The following is a 27,321-nucleotide window of genomic DNA, read 5'->3' on the forward strand; positions in this document are numbered from 1 at the left end:
GCTGATTGATACTCCTGATGAGGTACTGTTGGGGACTTTACAGTTGATGGAGGTGTCTGCTGAGGTACATCGCACAGGGGCTATTGTAGTCGATTGTACCACTGATGCAGGAGGACTGCAGAGCCACAATGACCTCCCCTTATGTAGATCTGACATCCTTCATGATTAGGTGGGTATATGGTATGTTTCTGTAAACACTACAGCACATGTTTGTCCAGTGCAGGATATCTATCACCCTGTGTCCCCAGGTCTCTCATTACATGTTAACTACATAATGGGTTAACACCTATGTGGTAATTGGTGGGCACTTACTGTATATCCACGGGGTTGACTATACACATTTCTGCACTTAGCTTGCTGACATAGCTATGGCACCAGTTGTCTGTTTCTATGTGGCCCTTTTGTGGGATGCATGTGTCAGCTGGTGGATCATATGTGGTGGCGGTTTGTAGTCCTCTGCAAACATGTTAGGACACAGTCCTTCCATGTTTGCCTGTACCTATGGGACATATATACCAGACGAGGGAGATACCAGGTCCAAACCTTGTGGGATGCCAGTTATATCTGGTTTGTAGTCTGACATGGCTGAAGCATGTCTGACCATGTCTGTTCTGTCCTTGGTCTGGTTTGCAACCCCTCTACTGACATGTGGGTTTATATTTACACTGGTGAGCCTATCTATACTGAACATGTAGGGTATTGTATAGAAGCCTTTGCAAGGTCCAGATACACTGTGTGGAGCACATTGCCCTCATCAATGACCTTAATGACTGTTTCAATTGAGTCCAACATGGTTAGGGGCAGGATCTGCACTTGAGGAGGCCACACTGGGTTGGGTCCGGTGTCAGTAGGTCCCCAACATCCATATTTCTGTGGTACATGCTGCTCCTTTCCATAGCTGTGCAATCTGGGCTTCTCAGGATTCTGGGGTAGTACTGTTCAGTATCCATTCAGGCAACACCTTTGTTGAGAAGGACCACTGTTGTTGTACACTGCTCTTTGGGTACATATTCTGTGATACGGCTGACATTGAGCAGTAGTGTGGTTTGGCATTCCATTCATCTTAGACTCCATGTTGCACATCGCCCAGGTCACCATCTCATACCATTGCTGCTGTGTGTTTTGCTTTGGAGATGTTGTCTGTTACCTCAGCATCTGCTATGTCAGGGGGCCAGCAGTCTGCTGGGATAGATATTCTGCATACATGGGGGTGTGGGGGTTTGCACTGCACCTGTCGGGATGTATGTTGGCAATATGTGTGTGTGTTTGTGGTATTTGTGTGATTCAGGCCATATCTGTGAATTCACAACATGGCTCCTACCATCAGTTGTGTAAGCCTTGGGATTATCCTTCATGTCCTGTACAATTTGTATCTACATAGGTTCATAGGTTCATACTAGGCTATCCACCCTGGGCATTTGTTAGGCTAGCCAGAGTGTGTGTGGCTTTTGAGACCCCTTGCTATCTGGATATTATGGCCATGTATTATTTGCTTAGCTGTGCCTCTGTCTGGACATGACACAGTGAAGACCCCCACTGTAACTCTACAATCATCCATCCACTTGGCAAGATTCCTGTTGAACAGTGTCAGTGAGGGCTCTGCCTAACATGGGGTGGGATTCTGGTCCAGGGTGTGTGGAGCCTCTGGATTATGTATCTGTCCCACCGGCACATCCTATTTCATTATGTGTTGGGGTTGACATCTCTCACTCTCGCAGCTCCAATGGATATGTGTTGTCTGTGGTGGAGCATGTCCATTACTCCTGTGTTGGGCATGGCCTCCTACAACAGGCATGCAATGCCTCTGTGTGGGCAGTCTGCGACTGGAGTCAGCTGGGGTGTCTACAGCCTAGCAGCATATGACATATATGTATGACACTTTATCCTCTTGGTGAGGTACCTTTGCAGTCTTCCTAACTGCTGCAGGTGTCAGGTAAGGTAGATCCCATATGAGGCATTGTACTGGATTATGGGTGTGATTGGGATAAAGTATAGGGGCACAGTGACCTCTGTTGCCATAGATGTGACTCCTTTCCTAATACAGTGTCACATGTAGACAGTCTTCCTAGCCACATTGGCAATGTGGGTGTCACATAACAGGTTACTGTTCACTTGTGTCCCTTGGTCCCTGGTTACTCCTTCCATACATAATGGTTTACCACCTATGTGGTATTTCGTGGTACCTTGTTTGGTATTTGGTGGGACATTCATACTGTCCAGTGTCTTCAGGACGGTTGGGGGGGGGTTATTGTGTGTGAGAGTGCGGTCTGTAGCATACTACAGACTGCACAGCAGTCTTGCCTACAGTTAGTTGCACGTGGGTGAACTCCACTGCCTTGTGCATTGTCAGTTACCTGGACGTATGGGTGTCTGTGCTGCCTATGGTTACTCACCTCCTTTTATGTAGTGTTCCAGGTTTTGGGGCCACGACACATGGTACATGGTATAACCTGGTAGTGCTGGTGTGCTGTCAGGAGCCTTGCAGCAGGTTTCTGTCACTGCACAGACATCGATGTTCTCTATTCTGGGGATGGCCTCGGGAGCATGCATATTGGGGTGTACACATCTGGCATCAGTCAGCATTTCCTTATGTTTCTTCCCACTTATGTTTTCTCGGTGGTGGGTCAGTCTTTTCAGCCTTGCCTACAAAGGCTGTGTGGAGGTGTCCAAGGCCTTATCCACTATTCAGATGCCCAGGGTAACGGTGCAGGCCATCCCAAGGGCAGCTGCATGGCTTGTCAAGCATGACATCCCAAGCTGACAGACATTGGATCCCCTTGGACTGACACCAGTAAGTGTGCTACTTGCTATGACTGATCATTCCATGTTTCTACTGTGGCATTATTCTTGGTAAGGGTAGGTTGCTGCAAACGGTGAGTGTCATACCAGCCTGGACTACATAATCGGATAGCTCATCTGTGTCTCTTTACATGTAGTCTAGGGCAGTACATCTTGGGTCATTCACACCAGCATGGACTATGACTGCATCATATTTCTGTTTGCTTTGGAGTGACCTTCATATTTCTGTTATGTGGCATATTGTGGCGCCTACAGGCAGCTTACTGTACCCTTTCCTTTGTTCAGTCTGCTGTGCGGGACAGCAGTGTGTCTGACTATGGAGTCACCTATTACAACTGTATCAGGCATGTTGTTTCTCCTTCTGGCCTGTGACTGTTTGGCACACCAGCTTTGTGTGCTATGTGTTGCATGTGCTATGTTTGGAGGCTGTTTCATTGGGTGTCTGCTTTATTGGCCTCTGTTGGTGTGTGTGTGTGATTTCTGCCTCCGGGAATGTATTTCTGTGTTTATGTGTTTGGTTTGCAGTTGTGATAGGTCTATGTGGGTATGTGTTTGTGGTGTGTGTGGTTACCTTCTCCTACTGACTTGTTTTGGGTGTACTGAGTTGGGGAGCTCTGCCTCCGGTTTGGATGGATGGTTGCATCTCTCACATATATTTGTATTTCTTGGGTGGAGTTGGTGGTTGTCTGTGTACTTGGGGCAGGTGTAACATTGCCTCAGGATTCTGAGATTCCACTTGTTGTGCCTGGCCTTACTGGATTGCATGTGTGGACAGATTATATTGCCATACTACTGATCAGTAATTACGTCATTGTTCATGCTTGCTCTATCATGTAGTAGCTTCCTCTTTCTCTTGCATGTTTGGTTATGGCTGGTGTCCACCATGCCAGATTTAAACACTGTGTCTTGTTTTAATTTGGGACTGCATAATCCAAGCATTCCTGGCGGTGTTCATGGAATGGCTGTCTTACAGGTTCTGAGGCGTGGCCATATTTTGCACCTGCACGGACCTTTCATGGATTCCACATCATTTTGGAGGTGTGCAAATAATGCTTAGCACATGTTTTCCACTGTGATTTTCCGGACAGGGACTGTGGTCAGGATTTGTATATCCAGTGTGATTACTATATGGTCTGGTGTTACCAGTGTGCAATACACTTCTCATCTTGACATCCCGTACCCATGTTGCTGATTATCACATCCAGTATGCTTGCCCCTCTTGTGGGTGTGCTACGTTGTTCCTGGGCCTTTTGGTTTGTGGATTCAATGAACTTTTTGTCCTACACTGTTGCAGCTGGTATAATGCTCCCAGTCTATGTGTCTGGGTATTTGCAGTCACCCAAAATAATGTGGTTTGGAGGACTTGATATATTCATGTATTCCAGCATGGCACGATGCAGTTCCTGGTGTTGGGCCAGTACTCTGTAGCAGGCTATACACTGGTGGGCGGTTTTAGCCACTGTTACTTGAGCATGGCTAGTCCATGCTGCTTTTGTGGTGGTACCAACATGGGGGTGTGGTTATCCTTGACAATTCTTGCTGGTCAGCCTCCTTTTGTAGCTTGTTCCAAATGTTGAGGATGTACAGCACAGTATGAGGTGTAACCTGGTAGTGTTAGGGTGCTGTTGTGAGCCTTGCCTCAGTATTCTGTTACAGCACAGTTATCAACATTCTCCATACTGGGTGGGCTTAGTCTGCATGCATCTTGCTGTTTGACCTTATCCCTTATCTGATTCTTATCCCTTCTGGTACCTATGGAGATAGGTTTGTGTTTTGCGCCTTCCTATTCAGGGCACACTGTGCATGACAACAGCCTTTGCCAGTATCCATACGGCCTGCACTGATAGGTGCATGCCAGTCCTGGCAGGTGGTGCATCATGTCATGCTCAGCATGTCATCCCAGACTGGCACACAGTTCGTCCCTTTGCCTACCTGCATTACTTGATTGTTGCACTTCATCATCTCGTTGTCCTGTTGTGGCATGCTGCTTGTTGAGGGTAGGATGTTAGACGGGTCCTCAGGTGTGCATATGGTACTTGGTGTTACATTACTTGACACACAGCATTCATGCCTCAGGTGGTGCTGCAGGGCTGCCTCTGTCGGATGCACATATTACACTTCCCTGTACATGTTTGTGAGCAGGTTGTGTCACATTAGGCATCCCTGTTACTATATGGTGAGTCGGAGAGGGGTATCATTCCCAAGGTTCCTACTGAGCCAATGTATGTGCTATCGTTGCCTCTTTGCCAAAGCCAGGGCATACTGGGCACGCCTCCTTCTGCCTACTGGGGCAGGCTCAGGTTGTTCCTCCTCCGAGTCACGCTGTGCCTGTGGTGGCCTTGGCGATGGTGGGGGCTGTTTGGCCCAGCCCTATGGTGGTCCTGCTGCAGCTGTTTTCGCATGATCATATTATGTAGCATAGCACATACCATGACAATTTGGGTACATGTAGTTGGTGTGTACTGCAAGGCTCCACCAGATGTGTCCAGACACCGGAACCGTGACTTGAGCAGCCCAAACACACGCTCTATTACATTACGTGTTTGTGCGTGTGCCTCATTATGGCGTTCCTGTTCAGGTGTGTGTGTGCATTTCTGATGGGTGTCATCAGCCACGGCTCCAGTGCATATCCTGCATCCCCCACTAGGTGTCCGTGTGGGATGTCCCCATTGGCAAATGTCTGGTACAGCTGCGTCAAATGCCAGATGTGGGAATCATGGTAGCTCCCAGGACAGCCGGCACACACATTCATTATTATGCCCTGGGCATCGCACACGACCTGGCAGTTGATGGAGGAAGCCCTTGCGGTTTATGTAGGCCCTACCCCGCTCTCCTGCTGGTGCTTTGATGCGTATGTGCGTGCAGTCTATGGCACCCAGTACCTCAGGGTATTCCGCTATTTGCTGGAAGAGGCGCATGTTGCTGGCCAATACCTCACGGGCATTGGGGAAGTATACATGATCACCGACATGTGCTGACATGGCATCCAGGAACTGGTGCAGTACCCTGGAAGCTGATGCCTGTGATATCCCCATCATATCGCCAGTTGGTCTCTGGAAGGTACCTGTTGCTAGTATTCTTAGGCCAACACATACCTTGGTTTCCACTGGGATGGGTTCCCCTCTGTTGGTTCTGTGTGTGAGGCGTGGCCTGCACAGCTCCACTATTTGCTGCAGGAGGTCTCTGTCCACTCTATAGCGCTCTACTATCTCCAGCTCATGTAACCCGTGGTAGGTGACCCTGGGCCTGTACACTCTTCTCCGTCTCCTCACTGCGGGTTGCCTGGCACCATCTGCATTGTCACCACCCTCAGCAAGTCGCCTATGTCTCATTATGACAGCTATGGCAGCCCCTAACATTTCTGCTCTGAGTTCAGCTTTTTCAGTTTTCACTTCTGATAACTTAACTCCTGTCTTGCAGTGTCTCTTGAGAGAAACATTCTACACTGCTGTTTGCAGAGTTTTAAGTGCTGGGCTGGCCTAGTATTCTGCCTGTGTAATTGCCTGCATCTAATTGTTTTCACCTGCTAGCTCCAGCAGTATTCCCTGCTAACTTCCTAGTACATCTGTTGTTTCCTTTTTCCTTTCTGTTTCCTCAGGGTGGGACCGTGTGCAAACCAGCAGAAACACGCTCACAGTGGCTTACACACGCGCACACACACTTACACAGTTCAGAATCTGCTTATTCGGTTTTAAACACGTGCACGCCCGCGCAAACAGTGTTAAACAGCTCTCAACACGCTCCCACATGCTTAGTCTGCCTTACACGCGCGCACACTGCCTTACACGCCAAGACACTGCCACGTGCGCACACCGTCTTACTCGCGCTTCACGGCGCATGCGATCATACACGTCCAACAAGAAACCTTGGTGTAGACAACAGTGTACACCTTCCATTTCTTGGCTTTCTCATGTTTACTTGGGGGCACACCTCCTTCCTTGATATCTCTCTGACATCTGTCATGTAACTCTACCTTCCAATGACTTCTATCCCTTTCTACCATTCCCCCCTGTGATGTCACCTATCTCCTACTCTGTTCCTCCCCTTCTGTAACTCTTACACTACTCAGACTGTGCTCATTTACTATGTGACAGTGGTATTCAGTATCCTTACCCTAATTTGCATCAGATTGCCTACTAATGCTTAGTTACATCTCTTACACTTGGCTTCCCCCCTTGGCAACCACTACACGGTGGCCATGTTGGTTTTCTATGCTGGTCCCTCCATTGACATTCCATATATTGCATAAAACCTACATTTGTAGGTTTAAAACCTTCGTTTTCATGTTTATGCAGCGCAGCCCGTTTGCGTGGGGCTGCGCTGGGTTTATCGGCAATTGCAGAAAAAAATATATATATTTTTCGAATTTTTGCATGGGGTTGCATTGCCAATGGCCACATATTTGGCCATTGGCATGCTGCCTATAACATATGCACCCTTTATTTGGAGCTGACATGGCTCCATTGCCATGTTTGCAGAAAGCGTGCTCATTTGTCAACTGAGTACATTTCTGCAGCTAACACGGCTCTTACACGGGCTGTTCTTGGCTTCCTGGATCGCTAATCAGCCTCATTTGCATGCTATTCGGCTGCAAGTGGGCTGATTAGCTTAGCCACGCCCACTCCGTGTAAGAGCCGTGTTAGACTAACTCTTACACGGACTTTGGGCTGTTCCTGGATCGCGAAGGCTACATGGAGTCTTACACTACTCTTAGACTCCGTGTTAGCCTTCGTGAATCCGGCCCTATGTCTTTGTGCCTCTGGGCATGTGTTGAGTCTGTAAATGGACCAGCTCATGTACTCTTTTAGCAAACAAATAAACAGACACACGTATGACCTAAATTATACAACTGAAAGTCTTTGCTGACGGCAGCAGCGTTATCATTTACTTGCTTTCATTTTTGTTTGTAGTCCAATATGATAACACAGCAGTATATTTTAAAAGCACTAAGTTCTTCATTTTATTTTGATGTAGTGAATGTCCAGATACAATCTCAGTGCCTTTATTTTGAAGTGGGTTTATGATTTACTAACATGACTTGGTGTAGGGTTGACTGGCTTTGGGTACAATGTGACAGAAGTACACATGTGGGATTTTACGTGACCTTAATGTTCTATTACTCTGGTTCTACAGATTGTTAGACACACATTTCAGTAACATGGTGATTGGTGGAATACACTCAATTTATCCTATTCTGCAAAGGCAAGATCAAGTGAAAACTGATGACTTTGTTGGCTGTATAAAAGAATTCAAAGTAAATGGAATCCGTCTAGACCCTGATCAAGCAATAACATCATATAATATCAAGAAAAGGTAAGAAAGGACATATACTTCTTATTTATTTTGATGTTTATTCTTAACCAGTGTTCTGAGTTCATCCTTAAAAGATTAATAATATACATGACTCTAAATCTACAAAATGAGTTGGAACATGTTTGATAATCCTGATCTCAAGTTGAAAACAATCCTTTCTTTAGAGGGTAACAGTTTTATAAAAACAATTTCTTAAGCAGCCTACATCATGCTGCCAAAACCCAGCAATTTGCATTTAAAGAAAAAAATGCATTCAAATTTAACTTTATATACCAGTGTGGCAATTAATATTGATGGTATGTTTATATGTAGTCGTATATAATACCCAAGAACAACATAAAAAGGTGTTAGTTTGCTATTAAATGCATGGATCAGGTTAGAAAAAACAAGAAAAACAGATGAAATGGAGCCGATATAGTTCATAAAGTATGCTGTGCAGTAATAAAATATAAATTAATGTTTAAGACTAAAGATGCATCGTGAATAGGGTTTGAACCCAAGACATCCACATGATCATGTTGGTTGTTTCAATAGCTGTGTCTCTACGCAGTTGTAAAGTTGCATATTTATGGAAACTAGAGTACCCCCTATGCACATTAACTTTTTTCCACTACATTACTGGTGCATAAACAATTACACTTTTAATCTGTAGAGCACAGTCCACATATAAGATGTGTGCAGTTGAAAAAAAAAAAAAAGAAGAAAAAATAAGACACAGTCAACTTGTTACACAATTACTTTATTAGCATAATCATTTGATGCTTAAGTGATTCCCATTTTAATAATGGTTTTGTGCTAATGATGTCATTCAACCCTAGAACCGTAGCATCATTGGTAACTGCCTACCAATAGTATTCTTTCAATTCAAGCAGAAAGAAAATATTACCACACCTGGATGACACAAAAGCATTGTAAGTGAAACAAGAAACTAGCAAATCCAATGCATGAATCCAATGCGCATGTGTGTGAGTCTGTGCTCCTGCGCTGTGAGTTACAATGGGAATCCTTACCAGGAGATGCAGTATATATGCATGTGTATGCCACTACCGGTCCCACATAAAAATCAGCATGACTCATTTTCATCCTTACCTTTTATCTAATCACTCTTTCCTTGAATCAGGAAACACATCAAAAAAAAGGAAAACAGTTTCCTTTTCTGATTGGTTAAAAAGCACTTACTTGCAAACATAGTCTGTATGCAGTGTGGTTCTGTTAGGGGAGAGGGTAGTTAAACACCCTAATGTGTGCTGGTGGGGTTAGGATTAGCACACATAAATGATGGTGGTAAAATAAGGTCTTGATGATATTATAATCCTCGTTCTGTGTTGAAGGTGACACTGGATACCTGCTGGAGCACTGGATTATGACACTCATGTGGAACCATAGAGTGTGTCTGAACAACTGTACTGCATATACACAAACCTTCACAGCATAATAAAATATGTGTTTGGCTTGTAACCATTTGATATTCTGAAACTCATTACTACAAGCCCTGAAGTAGCTAGTCTGAATGAGCAAAAATTCAAACTTGCATATACCAAATCCAAGATTACTGCTTCTCAGAGTAATTCCTATTCTCTGAGGTATGAGAATCTCAGAGTTGGTATATATAAATCCAGGGTGTGAGGGAGTTTGTCCCTCTGTGAAAAATAACTTTAATAGGAGTACAGAAATGTTAAACATTTACTATTCTGCATTTTCATACCTTTTTTTCATAATTCTGGGACTTACAGTTATAAGTTTCAGAATTATAATAGAGGGGCCATTTAGCCTGTCCCAAGCCCACCTTTGCTACCTAGACATGCCTGGTGGAGCTCTTCAGTATGATTCTGCCATAGCAGTAGGATGTTCTTAGCATGTTGTATGTTCTGCAGTATGGTGGAAAGGAGACAGGCTGTCTATGCCCAGGATGCTGGTGTGGCCACACCACACAGAAAAACAGACAGAGAGACACACACACACACACACACACACACACACACACACACACACACACACACACACACACACATACGGACATCAATTATGGCTGAAGAGCAACAACTGGCAGATCCACAACCATCCATAACTGCTCAGGTGAAGAAGAAATATGTTGTCCTAACTCATAGGAGGTGGCAAGCACACATAATTTTTATTTTATTTATTTACAATTTGTTGACCAGCCAATGGCTTCTTTTCAGGGGACACTAGAGGTGACATTCATACTGACTGGGGAAATGTTGCAGGGTATCTGTGAACTTTCCCTACTCTTTTTTTTTCATTAAGTGCTGTGGAATCTTTTACATTCACCTAACCTAAGCTACCACAATCTCTGCTAGATAGTGTCATGTCTAAATGCCCCGTCTGCAGAATGAGTATGGTGTCACCCAGATCAGACCTGATGTATGCAATGGAAATATCTGACTATGCCAGTCAGTGCATGGTAAAACCACACTGTGTGTCAGGCATTACCACAGTTGCCACATAGGAGGGAGGATGAAGATGTTCACGGTTGTCTTAATGTGCACAGGTGTTTAGGGACATGAAGACACATATCTGTCTCCACACACCACGTGGGGGGCACATGATATACAATGTCCTCCTGTGTTGGGGTGTGGTCCCAATATATCAACATGGTCCAATTCAGAGATGGGAGTCTTGGAGTAATGGGTGCTCTATGTCATAGACTCCCTTTCATGACTGTAATCTGCAACCACTATGCTAGGTTGTAGCAGTGGATCTTGTGGCCCCCCATTACAACAATGGCGTATGACTGTGGGACTGTGATACAGGTAAGTTCTGCTCATGCGATGTTCTGCCACTGGAAACTATGTGCTGTGGCCAGTTATAAGGAGTAGTGGAAGAGAGTGGTACATGTGCATATACAGGTGAGGATGATGTACCCCACAATGACCCCTGTCCACATGGCCACCCGTGGTAAGTAGCCACTCCAGTACTCCTGGGATGTACACTTCCTGAACTCAATCAACACTACCAGTCATAGCAAGCCAGCACCATGGCATAGAGGGATAAAACCTTAACTACACACAGGTGACCCAGGTTTGATTAGCAGCTCAGACATCTGAGGTTTTGGCAGGGAGGGCTAGCAGTGCCTATCCTGGGGGGAGGCCTTCATGTAAGGCATTTCCTGTTAGGAAGCCTAGTCTATACAGGAGAATAGCCTTCAAAAGTAATTGATGAACCCAGGGGATGGGGGGCATAACAGTAGACCATTACAACCCCCATGGTAGCTAGGATGATGTGTGGTACCAAGCTACCCTAATGATCTTCATTTGCTCCAACCCTGGTGGAGAAAGTCTGGGAGAGATTAGGATGGTAGCCCAACATTGGACAGGGATATCGAGATGAGCTGATGACTGGCTGCATGGGAGGGAAAAAACTGCCAGTTATAGCAGTGAATGTGGCATGGCAATCCCCACCATGGGGGTGAACAGAGAAGTGGTACATGCCACCAAAGCAACACATTAAACCAATCATTACTGTGTCCATGGCCTCCATATTTTCAAGAATGCCACAGAACACAGCAATAAGGTCCATGCATGGCTGGGTTTCAGCAGACTGTACCTGAATGATACTGTGGCATATCTGCTGATTGATCTCAGCTGCTGCCCACATGCCAGGGGCTACCTGACATGTGATGGTGAAGGGAACCCCTGCAAGTTTGAAAAAATGGTGGATGCCTGCACTTCAGATAAATTGCATGTATCTGCTGCTACAGCTGCACATCACTGGATCAATGGTGGTGGGAGCCATGAGGAACCCCTTCCCCATTGCAGATGGTACTCTGTACAGCTTTATGTTCTTGTGGAGGTGAAGTCACGCCTGCAGCCTGTATTGAGAGTGGATGCTCACCCAGCATGAAACCAGTGGCATTGAGTCATTGTCAAGATGTACCATGTAGTCCTAACCTACCTTTACCACTGTCCTAACATGATTAGATACCTTATGTACCTAAAACAATACATAAACAGAAATTGCTATACTCATTCAGTAATATCTATGTAACATACAGCTATACTGACATCTGTTGAAAGGGGTATTAACTTTCTGTAAAACTCTTGCTTTATCAGCCAACTGTCTCTGCCATGTGTGCCCCCAGGACTGACTTTTCAGCTACTGTGGAAGGTGCCTTTGCTTTGGCATGGCATAGCATGTTGGTAACAAGCAGTGACATTTATGTCATGAAGCACTGTCTGCCATACACACTAGATGGTAGACAGACTGGTCAGCACTTCCACTCCCCAAAAGGCAACGTCCATGTGTCCTAAGTGCTTGAAGCAGAGTATCATTTTTAGCAGGGATGAAATTGTCTGGCCTCTGCTGCCCACCTCATCCTCTGAACATGTGGCTATCTGACATGCAGACATGTGTGAACACATGACACATGGTAATAGATTCATACATTTGTAGATATTCAAAGGCTAATGAGTGTTACTCAAGCCTTGTTGGTACTGTCCCTTAGCTGCACCTCCTTTCTCCAGGAGGGCCATACCAGTCAAGCCAGGAATACATTTGTGGATCTTCATCCTGTCGTCTAGGCTATATTTAAAGGAAAATAGTGTGTGCTACCGCTTAACATACAAGAAACGTTTATTCCACAGGTTTGGGAGGTGCTGGGTAAGAAGCCTGTCCTTCCACAGTGTTTTATTTGCCAGTGAAGTTTCTGGTTTCTGATTCTAGTACTGGTGAAGATTTTGGACTTATAGAGATACAAGAGGACCATGATACCTGGATCTCTAATGGTGCTGTAAATGAGACAGAGATTTCCCTTCAAAAGTCTATAAGAAACTGAATAAAAGGATAGAACTTTCAGCCTCTCTTGGTAGCTCAGGGACTTTAGGTCTGTGATCTTTTTTTGTTAGGAACCGTTGGGGGTCTTTCTAATTGTTGACATGTTTAGTGAGACACATCCCAAATGGGGTATTGTACTTGCTAACGGGACTGATCAGTGATGAATATCAGAAAGTAATTTCCTCTTTAGACCTTGCTTACATTGCTTTGGCAATTAGCTGTGCTAGTTACGAGGAATATTCCTGACAACCATTGTCACATAATAATCAAAAGAGAGGGCGCTATCAACTAACGTTTGTAGGTCCCAGGCTAAATTGTCGTTTTGTGGTGCCATCTTGTTTATACAGTATGATATTAAATCAGTGAATGCTTAAAAAAGCGAACGCTGATTTATCGAATCCATGTAAGCAAAAGCTTACAATCCCGAACCCTTAGAACAGCGATTTTTTTTTCTCCAGGGAAAAGAAATCACTATTACACAAAAAAAAAAAATAATAATAAAAATAAAATAAAATAAAAACTTTAAAACATTACATAAAGTGGAAGGCTTCACCCCCACACCACCTGATGTGGGGTCCTGTGCCCCCCACCCCCCTACTTAAATATACCAAGTCTGAGATCGCACTACAGTGAGGAAAACAGAAAAATAACCGAGGCGGACAAGCGATTTCTTTCCCTGGGAAAAAAATTGCTTATATGCCATTTTGCTATTTTGCTGTTTCGTGCTTTCAAGTTCAATCAAGGCGCATTCAAAAGAATGCATCTTCGATTATATAATAGGAGCCCGTATGATATGGGCTGAGGATATCTAGCAAAAGTGGTGGCACTACACTTTTTAGCATTTAGTTTGAACCCGTTTTTTTCAAGAGTTTACTAGAGAGAGGGAGAGTTAATTCTGGAGACTTTGGGTGTCAGAGTAAGGCTTAACAGACAATTTGTTGTCATCTACAAAATTTGTTAGCCAAAGATCTCGGCTGTCTGCTTGGATATCTGAAAAGTAAATACCCAAAGGGAGAGGTCTGAATACCAAGCCTTGTTGGATACTACTAGTCACTTTCATATTTTCTGATGAGGCACCCTCAAGTTGCACTACATGGGTTCCTTCTTTCACCCAGCTTGCTACCCGTCTTTTATATATGGATTGATTTTTAAAGCATGGAGCTTTTCGTATGGTAACAGCATGAGGAATTTGTGTTTGAAGGCCTTGTCCAGGTCAATATGCATAGCCAACATCAACAGTCTCTATAACCCTTTTGAAGAAGTTTACCAGATTCAGTAGACAGGATCTACTCTTTAGCAAGCCAAACTGTTGAGGCTCAACTCTAATAAGCTTCTTTATCATAATTTATGAAGTCAGTTATAGTACATTCTGTGGATTTACAGATGAGGTTAATAGGCATGTAATTACTTTGGTCAGTTGCAAGGCCATCCTTATGGAGGGCCATCACCACTGTAGTGCACCACTCATCAGGACTAAACCAGGAGCTAAATGCAAGTTAAACAGCTTAAGAAGTGTTTCTGCACTAATTTTAATAAGATTAATTAAGCAAACCGGTATATTGTCAGGTCACATGAAGGAAGTAGTTTTGGTCTTGGTAAGTGATCTTTAGAGATAATTAGGAAAGTAAGGGATTCAAACATTTTAGGGCTTTGGATATAAGTCTGTGATGTAAAGTTGGTACTAAACTTGTTTGTAAAGATATTGACAGTGTCTACTGAGTCAGAATAGGAGGTGTCGCAATAAAAAGGTTTGGAGCAATATCGAGTATTGCTTCTTAGTTTTCTAACATATTTGAAGAAGGATTTATAATTATCTGTGCTTCCCTTTCATCTTGTTTTATGTTTGGGACTATTTGTCAACTTAATTTTAGGAATTATGTCTGCCACTGTGTGGGTATTCTGTGACAGGTGCATTTGATATGTCCGCTACATTTTGGGTGGACTTTTGCAATACCCTGATCTGAGATTCAGTTTCACTATACCATCTCATGGTGATTGCACCCTTTCAGCTGTGTTCCTATTTCTACATGTGCATTATCCTATTTACCTGTCTCAGTGTATGTGCAGGGGACACACCCTTATCTGCTGCTTGTAATACAGCTAATGAGAAGCACTTAGAGGATTGTATATGTTGTTCCAGCATCCTGACGTGCAGTCGTCATTGCTCTATCATCTCCCATTCTCCTTTAGTATGAGGGGGACATAATGCAAACCACATCTATACCTCTCAACTCTCCAGATTTTCACAGAAAGTCCAGATTTGTGTCCCATATTTTTTGTCTGTTCTTCAGAAATGTTGTGGTTTTCTGGCAAATCATTGAGGGCTGAAGTCACTAAATAATGACAGACATTTGTATCAGACTTTATATGCATGATCACTCGACACCGTTTATTCTAGCAATGTTTTAAGTTTATAATTGTAATATTTAAAATTTGTGCCCCCTCCCTATTTTTGGTTTTGTCCAGATTTCTTGTGCTAAGAAGATGAGAGGTATGATCACATTGCCTTCTTAAGGAGGAGGAAGAGGGGTTTATAGATGTCATAGTTAGTCCCCTCACAAGTGCTGGCATGTATGTTAATATATTCTGCTCTGCCTAAGTTTCCATTTTGTATCCTCCCAGCAGTTGTGGATGACAGATTTGCCCACCAGGTGACTCTGACTTGTTCTTCCCCTGATCAGGCTATGTGCATGACAGTGACGGAACTAGTAGTGCCTCAATGGGTGGGTGGGGGTTTCTGACCTGTCATAAGCAGGTAATCTACCTACACTGGCTTGGGTGGCTCAAGTGCAACTGGAGTAGGTAGTGGAGGCTGTGGTGCAGAGAGAGAGAGTGATGAGATGTATGGCCTGGATGGAGAAACTTCTGGGGTAGATTGCAGAGTCACTCAGACCCTGCCATTGGGCAACCAGTGTAGGCTGTGGTGCAGAGAAAGAGAGAGAGAGAGATCGGTGAGATGTATGGCCTAGATGGAGAGCCTTCTGGAGCAGATTACAGATTAGCTCAGACCCTGACACTGGGCAACTAGTGGAGAATGTGACCCATGCCATTGGCCACCATGATCTAGCACTTGATCCCTCAGTGTAGCATACAATCACTTTATGGATTGTGTCTCATGCTTCTGTGAATGTATTTCACTGCGTGGCTGTATCTACTTGTACAGTTTTGCCACACTGCTAGGCCTACTTGTATAGTTGCTGCATGGCTCATGGAGGTACCCTAAAGCACATCTAGATGCTCATAAATGATGCAGCTTTCATTTTGGTATTCAGTGTCTCGCTATGCTGCTGCATAGTACCTCTTAGCTGTGCAAAACTCACACAGAACTGTAGTGTATCACTGTGATTCCTGCTCTTTATTTTTCTGTACTGTAATCAGCTGATTCTCCAACATGAAACACTGATACTGTCTACTTAACGTCTTATTTATGGTCATCTAGCTGATTCTGCCTACAGCAGTTCTGACAGAAATACTATTTTATTTCTTTAAGTCTGCCAGATTTCATAGGATGGAATTGTTCATAGGTGTTTACTAGGCTAACGACCACAAGGGCCTTTTTAAGTCTAGCTATACATCCCAAATCTCTGTCATATTCGGGTAAGTGTAAGCAGGTGTTTGGGAGATGAAACGTTTACAAGCAGGGACCTGGAAGATGAACCATTTACAGGTTGCCTGTGTCCATTAGAGACATAAGTGCCAATACAGGGATGAAGTTTCTATTCCCCATCCAATTGTCCAAGTTATGCTTGAATTGGATTGGGTAGTCTCTGGGACACATACCTGTATCTCCAGCAGGTCCTATTAATATCACAGGCAAGGTTTAAATCTTTAGAACAGGTAATTCTGTTGCTGTTTGTTTTGTGGATATGCAGGATGTCCATTAGAGTAGGGTCTGACAGTGCCTTGTATTCCAGGCATAGATCTCCCCTTAACAGCCTGTAGGAGCTAGAGTACAGGAAAAGGCTTTGAGGTGGTCTGCATAGGACATTTTCTTATGCCCTTTATTCTTTTAGTGAGGAACCTCTTTGGACATTCCATTTGTTCGATATAGTTGGTGAGTTACATACAAAAGGGGGCACTGCACTCAATGATAGGTCTGATGACTGACTGTTAATATTCAAACAAAAATGTTTCAAAGTGTTTTTTTCTTTTTTTAAATAACCACTGATAATGTTATCATCCCAAGTTAATTATCTTACTTTTACCTTAAGGCCTAGCTCACTGCATGCAATCTTGACTTATAAGATCCTAATAACTGAATACTGACACAGCTGAGCATACTTCTCGCCAATAATGCTACCTGCAAACTAAGAAGAACACAAGAGGAGGCTCTGACACTTTCTCAACCAAGGTTAAGAACATGATCGGTGAAATAGCCTTCACTAATACTGGACCAGCCATATGAAATAACATTCTAAGGGAAAGGCAAATCAATCAAAGTCTAAAGTCATTTCAACATGCTTTAAGTGAATACGTCTACATCAGAGTTATTTCTACTTGTTTCCGAGAAGCAGGTGAAACTCAGTATAACCTACTCTATTGTTTAACACAGACACTCTTCATATACTTTTTATTCTAATAACTATCTCTTTCCCTAATTACTGACATTCTACTACAATCCCTACTAATGCTTTTGTTCAACTTAAGCTACTTGCTATGAAATCTTTCTCTTAATTACTTTTAACTCCTATATTACATCATAAAAACCTATTCCCTACATATATTGCTGCTTGTATTACTATTACAAATCTTAAGCACTATTCCATCATCTCATGTTCACTGCAAGTTACTATGTTAAGCACTACTGCCTATAAATTATTCTTCCTCTAATGACTGATAGTTTGAGCTACTGTGTCCGGATCGTGACCGAAAAGGTTCTGTGGACCTGCTCATGTACCCGGTTAAGAGACTGCAAAGAAATAAATAAAATAAGAACTGGGAGTACTGAGGGTATTAAGGGGGTCAGCAGAAATTATGTACAATTAATTAATTCTGCCCAATATGTTACAATTTGCTTTGTGTGTGACAGGGCAGGGTTGTGATTCTTTTACTGGCCGCATAATTTTATTGATTCTTGAACAAAACTGTTGTTGAGCTTTAATATGCTTTTCCTGTAGGGTAGTGTAGTAGTTTTGTATTTTTCTTTAGATTTTTGCAAGTGTTGAGACTGCTGCTGTTTGTTTTTTCTACAGGCCATATTCCTATGATTTATCTCTGGTCAGCATCATCTTTTTCATATCTGGAATTAGCTATGGTGCAGGTTTAAATCTCTTTGTAACCTATTTATATTTGTAACCTTAGTTTGACTTGGAGCATGACTGATGCATGCCATAGGACCAGTTCATCTACCAGGATAATAACAGCACATAAATAAATAAATGCATAAATAAATAAATAAATAAATAAATAAAATAAGATATTACTATACAGCAAGGCTTCTTCAAGTGTAACAGATTGTCACCGACTTCTTAACTGGAAAAAATGCAGTGCATAGATGACTAGGTGAACACCACAGTCTCCCAGAAAATGTTGGAAATACTGCAAGAATGTGCCCCAAGAGTTAAAAAAATCAAATGTGAGTATTCCAAGTTGCATCCTGAATATATGGGGCTCGTGATTAATAAAAGCAAAAGAATTCATCTTTCACCTGAGAAGGCAAAAACAATTCAAGACATAACCACATGTGAAAAATGTGCAAGCTTTCCTTAGTTTAGTAAACTATTACAGAAAATGCGTACCAATTCAGAGTGTGCATTGACATGTTTGCACACAGGTTCCACAGCAACATAAATGACACAAACTCTTGAGTTTAAGCAGAGCTGTGACTAGGGTGGGGCAAAGGGGGTAGCTGCCCTGGGCACAAACTGTAAGAGGGCCGCAATCAGCAATTTTTGATGGGGAATGAGTGCAGTACTGGGATTCATTTAAGGCGTCACATGTGATGTCACTGCATCTTAAGCGAATGCATTAATTAGCTTAGTGTGTTAGTAACTGTAGACAGTTGTATACAGAAGCTCTTTGCTACAGTGCAGCGTCCCTGTTTTATGGTCTACAACTTCAGAAGACCTTCAAAACTTCAGAGCTTGAGGGAGTGCCAGGATGTCACATGACCTAGCTACAACTCTAGCTTATGCACTGCGGGCAGTTACTAATGTGCGAGTAACTGTTAGTACAGCAAGACGTATTCAGAGATGGACAACCATATCAGTGGGAAAGGATTATCATACTGAACACAGAGTCTCAAAAGAACATGGAAAATGCAAATCATTGGTCAAGACTTTTGTTGCCAAGAATTACTAAAGTAATAGAAGTTATACTGAGTGCATAAACAAATGATGTGATAGAATAGCATTTCTAAGAAATGCTATAAAAGCTGAACTGATAGCTAGAATGTCAAAAAATAGCAAAGAACTGTTCAGAGTCAGCCCACTATGAATATTTTTTTCTTTAATCTGCGTGTGAATATTTGAATATAAAACACATAAAACCTGTGACGCTGACAAGCATACTCCCAAAGTTAAAAAACGCAAATACATATATTTTTTGCATGGATCAAGCCACTTGCACCCTTAAACCATGTGTATGTATCTATATATATTTACATCTATCTCTCTCTCTCTCTCTCTATAAATATATATATATATATATATATATATATATATATCTATATATATATATGTATATATATATATATATATATATATATATATATATATATATATATATATATATATATATATATATATATATATATATATATATATATATATATAAAAACCAGAAGGTGGTGTGAGTAAAACGGTACTCCAATAAAAATATAAAATATATCAACAACCAAAGGAGGCACCAGACCACAGCAAATAAAAACATAAAAGTATTTATTGCAGAAAAGGTGAGCGCTTTCGTAGCGAAGCTGCTTCATCATTACGTCATCATTACAGAGCATTGATTTTGTAGAGTAGATAAAAGACTGAAAGTCCGTTTTTAAAAAAGATGTGAGTTATCAGTAAAAAAGGCTGTGCTCTTTGCGTCTCAAGAGTTCGAATTCCATGAAGGAAATGCATAACGGGTAGCCTAGCATTCTGATAGTGAAATCACTTGCATAAACATTCATGCAATGCTCAAACTTAAACAATAAGCTCAAATATGTGAAGAATGCACAACATACCAGATAGGAAAAAAGATGCCTAAATAAACAGCACATGGAATTTCTTGGAGAATGTTGGCAACTACTACATACTGATTTTGCAGATTCATTCATGAAAAGTGTATAAGTGACTGGGGTGGATATACATCTCTAGCAGTTAGATGTGTTTTCTTTGGCTGAGATTGTACTGTAGGCTAAGGTTAGTAGACAGAGAAAATGATTTGCTGTTTATGGGTTCCCAGAAAGCATCCTACAGTGCAGCCTGGCTTGCTGTTATGGACACCCAGTAGTGCCACATTTTGATAGCAGTCTCAGTAGGCCATGATATTAAAATGATTGGTCTTAGAAAACAAAGTTTTAATTTATAATTCAGGTATTCGATAAACATCAGACGAATTTTGTTGTTTCCTTAAGCAAAATGGAATAATCCAATCCATGAGTAAACCAGCATCCTGCAACAATGGTTTAGCAGAAAGGTATGCTCAACCATTTAAAGCTGACATAAAAAAATGTTAAATACAGTGCTAGATGTACGAATACACACATGCAGTGCTAGATGTACGAATACACACATGCAGTGCTAGATGTACAAATGCAGTGCTAGATACACAAATACAGTGCTTGATGCACAAATACACAAAAACAGTGCTAGATGTACGAATGCAGTGCTAGATACACAAATACAATGCTTGATGCACAAATACACAAAAACAGTGCTAGATGTACGAATGCAGTGCTAGATACACAAATACACAAATACAGTGCTAGATGCACAAATACACAAAAACAGTGCTAGATGTACAAATGCAGTGCTAGATGCACAAATACAGAAATACAATGGTAGGTGCACAAATGCAGTGCTACATGCACAAATACACAAATACAGTGCTAGATGTACAAATGCAGTGCTAGATGCACAAATACACAAATACAGTGCTACATGCAGAAGATACTGTACAGAACCACATCTAACAATAAAGCTAGATGGACTCCAGCAGACTTATTCCTGAATAGAAATGTCAGAACAAATCTTGACCTGATCAAACCAAAATATGTTGCTGTGAATAATGTCTAAAAGATACTTGATAAAACAAACACCAACAGGGTAAGGTATCACCTCAAAATACAAGAATAAAGTCCCTCTTTACCTGTATTCCGAATGACATAGGAATAGATTATTTAAGGTTGTTCCTAATGAGGAAAGGGATGAATAATTCTGAAATTATAAGGGCTACTATGTTATTGGATATTGTCCTGAGTAATAAAACTCATATGCCAACCTAGTGATGGCATATTACCTATATATTAGAGCACATCCACATAACATATTACAGACACTTTGTAGATGACATTCTTTTTATTTGGGAAGGTGATGTTGATACTTTTATGACATATATTAATGGGACTACCACCCTTCTTAAGGTTCACTACTCAGATAGATTTTTGGATGTTACACTTAGGTTAGATGGAGGATATTTAACATCTGATATATTTAGGAAACCTTGTAGACGTATGCATCCACCACATATTCATAACATGCACTATGGGATACTTAGACAAAGATTTATTACCTTAGATAGTAATATAACACATATTTTAGATCTAAAGATATGAGAAAGAGGCTTTGATTCCATATACCAATGTTAATTAATAAATAAGAATTGGAACATTTTGCTTTTAGATGACAGGACTAGTGGGTGATAGACCTGCTATTAGTTACAGGAACACTAAATTGTGTTATGAAAATAATATGTTGGAAAAACCAACAGAACTCTGGCAGTCAACAAATAGACTGGGTAATATTAGTAATAAAACCGAACAGGAAGAGATTAGATGGATTATCATGGACTCAATGACAAATTGTCACTGAGACCTTTTAACACACATACACAGTTATGCACATATGCACTTTTTCTTTCATATATTTTTACATGTTATGGTATGTCTTTATATGGATATTTTTAATGCATTTTAGAATATATATTGATATATACATATATATATTTTATACATATGACTTATTCAATGAATGTTATTCATGTGATTGAAATTCTATTGGGTACTTTGAATAAGACGTGTAGGATTGGCTGTTCTCAAGTATAAAATTAAAGCCAGTACTGTTGTTTTTATTGAAGTCTGAAGCGTTCTGGAGTAGCACCTCCACTGTTCTAAGCAATAAAGAGGAGATTTACTTTACCTTATTTAGTTAGTTTCTGGTTTGCCGGTGTCGATTTACCTCTAATGTCTAAAAGATCATCACCAAAAGCAAGTGTTGTGGCTTCAGTGTTATTGGAGTCAACATTTTGGTAAGTCGACTTTTTAAAGTAGAACCATATATATATATATATATATATATATATATATATATATATATATATATATATATATATATATATATATATATATATATATATATATATATATATATACATAATACATATATATATATGTGTGTGTGGGTGTGTGAGCGTGTGTGTGTGTGCATGTTCCATTCATTTTAAAATATTGAAAATGGGAATTTACCCTTTCCTCACTGTAGTGCAAACACAAATCTGGTAATAATTAGTCGACAACTGGAGGTGCAGGAGGGTTTACCCCATCCATTAAATAAGTATCAATACTGATGGTTTCTGACATGTTGAATTTTCAATCATATGATAGAAATCCAGATAAATAGATTGAGTGATAGATATAGACTTAGATATCAATATTTTATATATATATCAGAACTTCGAACTTCATATGGTTGAGATCATAACATCAAAGTTTTGAAAGTTCGAAACTTCAATAAAAAAATAAGAACAAAATTCTTTTTATGTTTATGCAGGGGGCAAGCCCCCCTGCAACCCCCACAACCACTGCTAATTAAATATACCAACTCCAAGCATGCACTACAGTGAAGAAAATGTTAAATTTTCTATTCTGTGCTGTATGACACTCTCCATTTAAACTGTTCAAAGTTTTAAAACTTCGATCTTATGGTCAACCATATGAAGTTCGATGTTTTGAAACTTTGAGCTTCCAAAGTAAACCCATTGTGTATAATATGTATAATACACATAATATACACACACACACACACACACACACACACACACACATATATATATATATATACATATGGTAGCAGGTACTCTGTTTGAACATTCAGATTATCTAACATTGATTTTTGACAGTTTCAGTGGCTTTGCTGACATCTCGGTAAGCTAGGTTGTTGCACAATGGTGGGGGTGGGGGTGGGGTGGGAATCTGCACTTTTCCTGCTTTTGTGTTCATAGGTTCATAGGTTGGTACTAGGCTATCAGCCCTAGGGCCTATACAAGCCTAGCCATAACAATTCGCTGGCTATTTCTTCCCAGAATATTTTCTTCCTTGGTCCACTGTGTAGCAGGGTGACTGACATGATCCCTGGGGTGAATTTCCTATATCCCATCCAATCGTCAGTGGTCCTTTTGAAGAGGGCCAAAGAGGTGCTCAGCTTGACATGTATGGGCAGTCTATTCCAGAGTCTGGGGAGTCTCTGGGTCAGGAACCTATCCCTCCAGCATGTTTTGTTCATTGTGATGACCAGGTTTAGATCCCTGGAGCATGTGGCTCTGAGAGATTGGGATTTCTTTAAGTGTAGCATGTCCAACAGCACTGGGTTTGACATGGCCTTGTATGTTAGCAGTGATCACCTCTGAGTAGGCGATATGTGACAGAGTATAGCTGGAGTTTTTTTTAGATGGTCAGCATAGGGCATCTGCTTTAGGCCTGTGATTCTTTTAGTGAGTTATTTCCGTGGTCTTTCCAGTTGTTGCAGATGTCTTGTGAGGTACATATCAAACAGGGCGCTGTACTCTATAATGGGTCTAATGAGGGATGAGTACAGTAGGACAATGACCTCCTTTTTTCTGGATGAAAAGCCCTTAGTGATGAGGTGTGCCACATAGAAGGATTTCCTGACTGTTGTGGCTATGTGGTTATCGAAGGTGAGACCACTGTCCACCTGTGTCCCTAAGTCCCTTATCACACTTTAGGTGTTTAGTGTACTGCCACTTATGTGGTAATTCATGGGTACATGGTTTTTCTGAAAGGGGATAACTATACATTTCTTGGCATTGAGCTTGAGCCCATGGCTCTGGCACCAAGCATCTGTTTCTGTAAGGCCCTTTTGTAGAATATCCACATAATTTGGGGATTCAATAATGGCTCCCAGTTTGCAGTCATCTGCAAACTTTGTTAGCCAGAGTCCCTTAGTGCTGGCCTGTACGTCAGAGAAGTAGATGCCAAACAAGAGCGGTCCCAGGACTGAACCCTGAGGTACTCCGCTTGTCACTTGTCTGGAGCTGGATTTTGAGTCGGCTACTTTTATAGTGTGGGTTCTGTCAGTAAGCCAGTTGGCAACCCATCAAGTGATGTAGGGATTAATGCCTAGCTTAGTAAGTTTATCTATGATTCCAGAGTGGGGGATGGTGTCGAAGGCCTTTGCGAGGTCCAGATAGGCTGTGTGGACTGCCTTACCCTCGTCCACGGCTCTGGAGACTGATTCGAAGAAGTCAATCAGGTTGAGGAGACAAGATCGGCCCTTTACGAAACCAAACTGGGTGGGGTCTAGTGTTAAGGTTGCCAATGTCTTTGTTTATAAGTTCCATGATAACACATTCCATGGCTTTGCAGATCAGACTCGTCAGACTGATGATCTTGTAATTGGTATATATAGACGTTGCACAGGATATAGGGTATGCAGGGGGCTTGTCTCTTGCATAAAATTGATTTTAAAGGTCTTTTTTTTACATTTTGATTTTTATCCTTATAAAGTTCAATATTGTCAGGTTGAAAAACTGTATTTTTCAAAATAACTTGATATAATTCTAACATAGTTATAGATATATAAATTGGCTTGATGAAAATTAAAGGACATGACTGACTAAAGAGGAAAGCATCTGGTAAGAGCAGTGCATTTATATAAAATTCTGTCGTGCATCACAATGCTGCTTCACTAACAGGTTTTGTAGCTTTTTATTTTCTTAAAGGGAGGCATTCAGTATTATCTACTCACCATTTGGTACTCTACAGCCAGTCATGTTTTTGCTTTTTTTTAGATATAAATATACAGACTCTCATAGGTAGATAAGAGTTATTAAATTTGGCAGTTCAGCACTTTCAAGTAACACAGGTACATTGGTCCCCCCTTTAGTACTTCTTGGTGTTACATTTTAAGTAAGGTAAGGTAATTTAATGTTTTCTGGTACTGCTTAAGTTTATGTGTATATACCAGTTTTTTAGATGCTTTGTCGCATAAATCTATCAGGGTCAGCATTGTGTTTCCAGTGGTGCAGGGTTTATTATAGATGCACGCCATATAAGGTTAACTGGTTAAGTATATGTGACACTCTAAATAATGTTATTCAGTTAAGCTCATGAAATTATCAGTTGTATGTTTAGCCACTAATGCATGAAATGCCTCCTTTCATGTAGTAATAAGTTGTTTATAATTTCATCAGAAAATAGCAATAATTAATGCCTAAACAGAAATGCATTTTCCTGTGCCCCAAGGTCTCTTATCACACTTTCAGTGTTTAGTGAGCTACCACCTATGTGGTAGTTCATAGGTACCAAGTTTTTCCTGAAGGGGATGACAATGCACTTCTTGGCATTGAGCTTGAGACCACGACTTTGAAACCAAGCATCTGTCTCTGTGAGGCCCTTTTGTTCATAGGTTCATAGGTTCGTAGGTTCATACTAGTCTCTTGATCTAGATGTGAAACCCTTTGTGATGAGGTGGGCTGCTCTTAGTCTTTCCTAACCACTTTGTTTCAGGTCGTAGAGGCTCCACCTTTGTGGAGTGGGACCACTGCTATGCAGCCATTCTGTGGGCACATATCCTGTAGTGAGGCTGAGATTGTAGCTTATATTGTTTTATTTGAAGTTAGTTCCTCTTGTAGTTCATGTGGGGCCGGGACCTGGGATGCCATCTGGTCCCATGGAAGCAGTGTTTTTTGCTTTAAAGGGCAGCTGCTTCCTGAGCATCTGAGAGAGGATGCCCTCTGCGGGATAGTGGATCCCCTTTGAATGACACCAAAATTTTTACCACAAAAAATTGAATTTTCATTTTGTTTGTACTGTGGGCATTCTGAGGGTGGTAGAATGTCTACATCATTAGGTGATTCTATTATGGCTCCCAGTTTGCAGTCATCTGCAGACTTTGTTAGCCAAAGACCTTCTGTGTTGGCCTGCACTTCAGAGAAGTAGATGCCGAACAGGAGAGGACCTAGGACCGAACCCTGTGGTACTCTACTCATCACTGGTCTGAAGTCGGACTTGGAGTCGGCTACTTTTACTGTGTGGGTTCTGTCAGTGAGCCAGTTGGCCACCCATCTTGTGACATAGTGATTTATGCCCAGATTAATGAGATAATCTATAATTCCAGAGTGGGGGATTGTATCGAAAGCCTTGGCAGGGTCAAGATAGGCTGTGTGCACTACCTTGCCCTCGTCTATGGCTCTAGTGACTGCTTCAAGGAAGTTAATCAGGTTTAGTAGACATTATCTACCTTTTACAAACCCAAACTGAGTGGGGTCCAGGGTTTGGAGGTTACCTATGTCTTTGTTTATAAGCTCCAAGATGATACATTCCATGGCCTTGCAAACCAGGCTCGTCAGGCTAATGCGGCGGTAGTTTCTGGGGTCCGTGGTGGCACCCCGTTTGTGGAGCGGGATAACGGTCGCTGTGCGCCATTCAGTAGGCAAATAGCCTGAGGTGAGGCTATGATTAAACATGGTACTTAGGTGGGGTGCCATTTCGTTCTGTAGTTCATGCAGTATGCAGCCTGGGATGTTGTCTGGCCCCATGGATACTGTGTTCTTTTCTTTGGAGAGTGCGGTCTTTACTCATTCATCTGTGATTACAGGGGCTTTGCATTCTTCCAGTATTAAGATGGGCACTTTGGAGGGTGAGTTGGGGGTAAAGTTAGCACTGAACCTATCAGCCAGGATGCTGGCAATATCGGTTGGTTCTGTATAGTTAGTGCCATTGTGCTGTAGCTCAGAGTAGATCTGAGTGTTGCCATTAAGATTCTTGACATAGCTGTAGAATGCTTTGTAGTTGTCTTTGGAATTAGTAGCGATTTTATTTTCATAACTGGGTTTGGAGGATTTTATGAGGGATCTCAGCTTCTTGCTGAGGCTGACCAGGGAGTTCCTCCAATCTTGGGATGTTACTCTTTTTTGCAACAGCTTCTTCCTTCTGTTGTAGAGTTTGTTTATGGCAGGGAACCTCCAGATTGGCTT

General features: G+C 41.7%; 1 protein-coding gene across 1 annotated transcript in view; it reads left to right on the forward strand.

The window, feature by feature from the left end:
• LOC122803244 (protocadherin Fat 4-like) overlaps positions 1-27,321 on the forward strand; it is a 166,819-nt gene that overhangs the window by 60,938 nt on the left and 78,560 nt on the right. Inside the window, exon 3 of the mRNA XM_044072841.1 lies at positions 7,933-8,112. Coding sequence (XP_043928776.1) covers positions 7,933-8,112 — 180 coding nt within the window. The remainder of the gene's footprint in view (positions 1-7,932; positions 8,113-27,321) is intronic.

This window comes from Protopterus annectens, chromosome 5.part1 (assembly GCF_019279795.1).
Source record: "Protopterus annectens isolate FY-2018-M chromosome 5.part1, PAN1.0, whole genome shotgun sequence".
Lineage (NCBI taxonomy): Eukaryota > Metazoa > Chordata > Ceratodontiformes > Protopteridae > Protopterus > Protopterus annectens.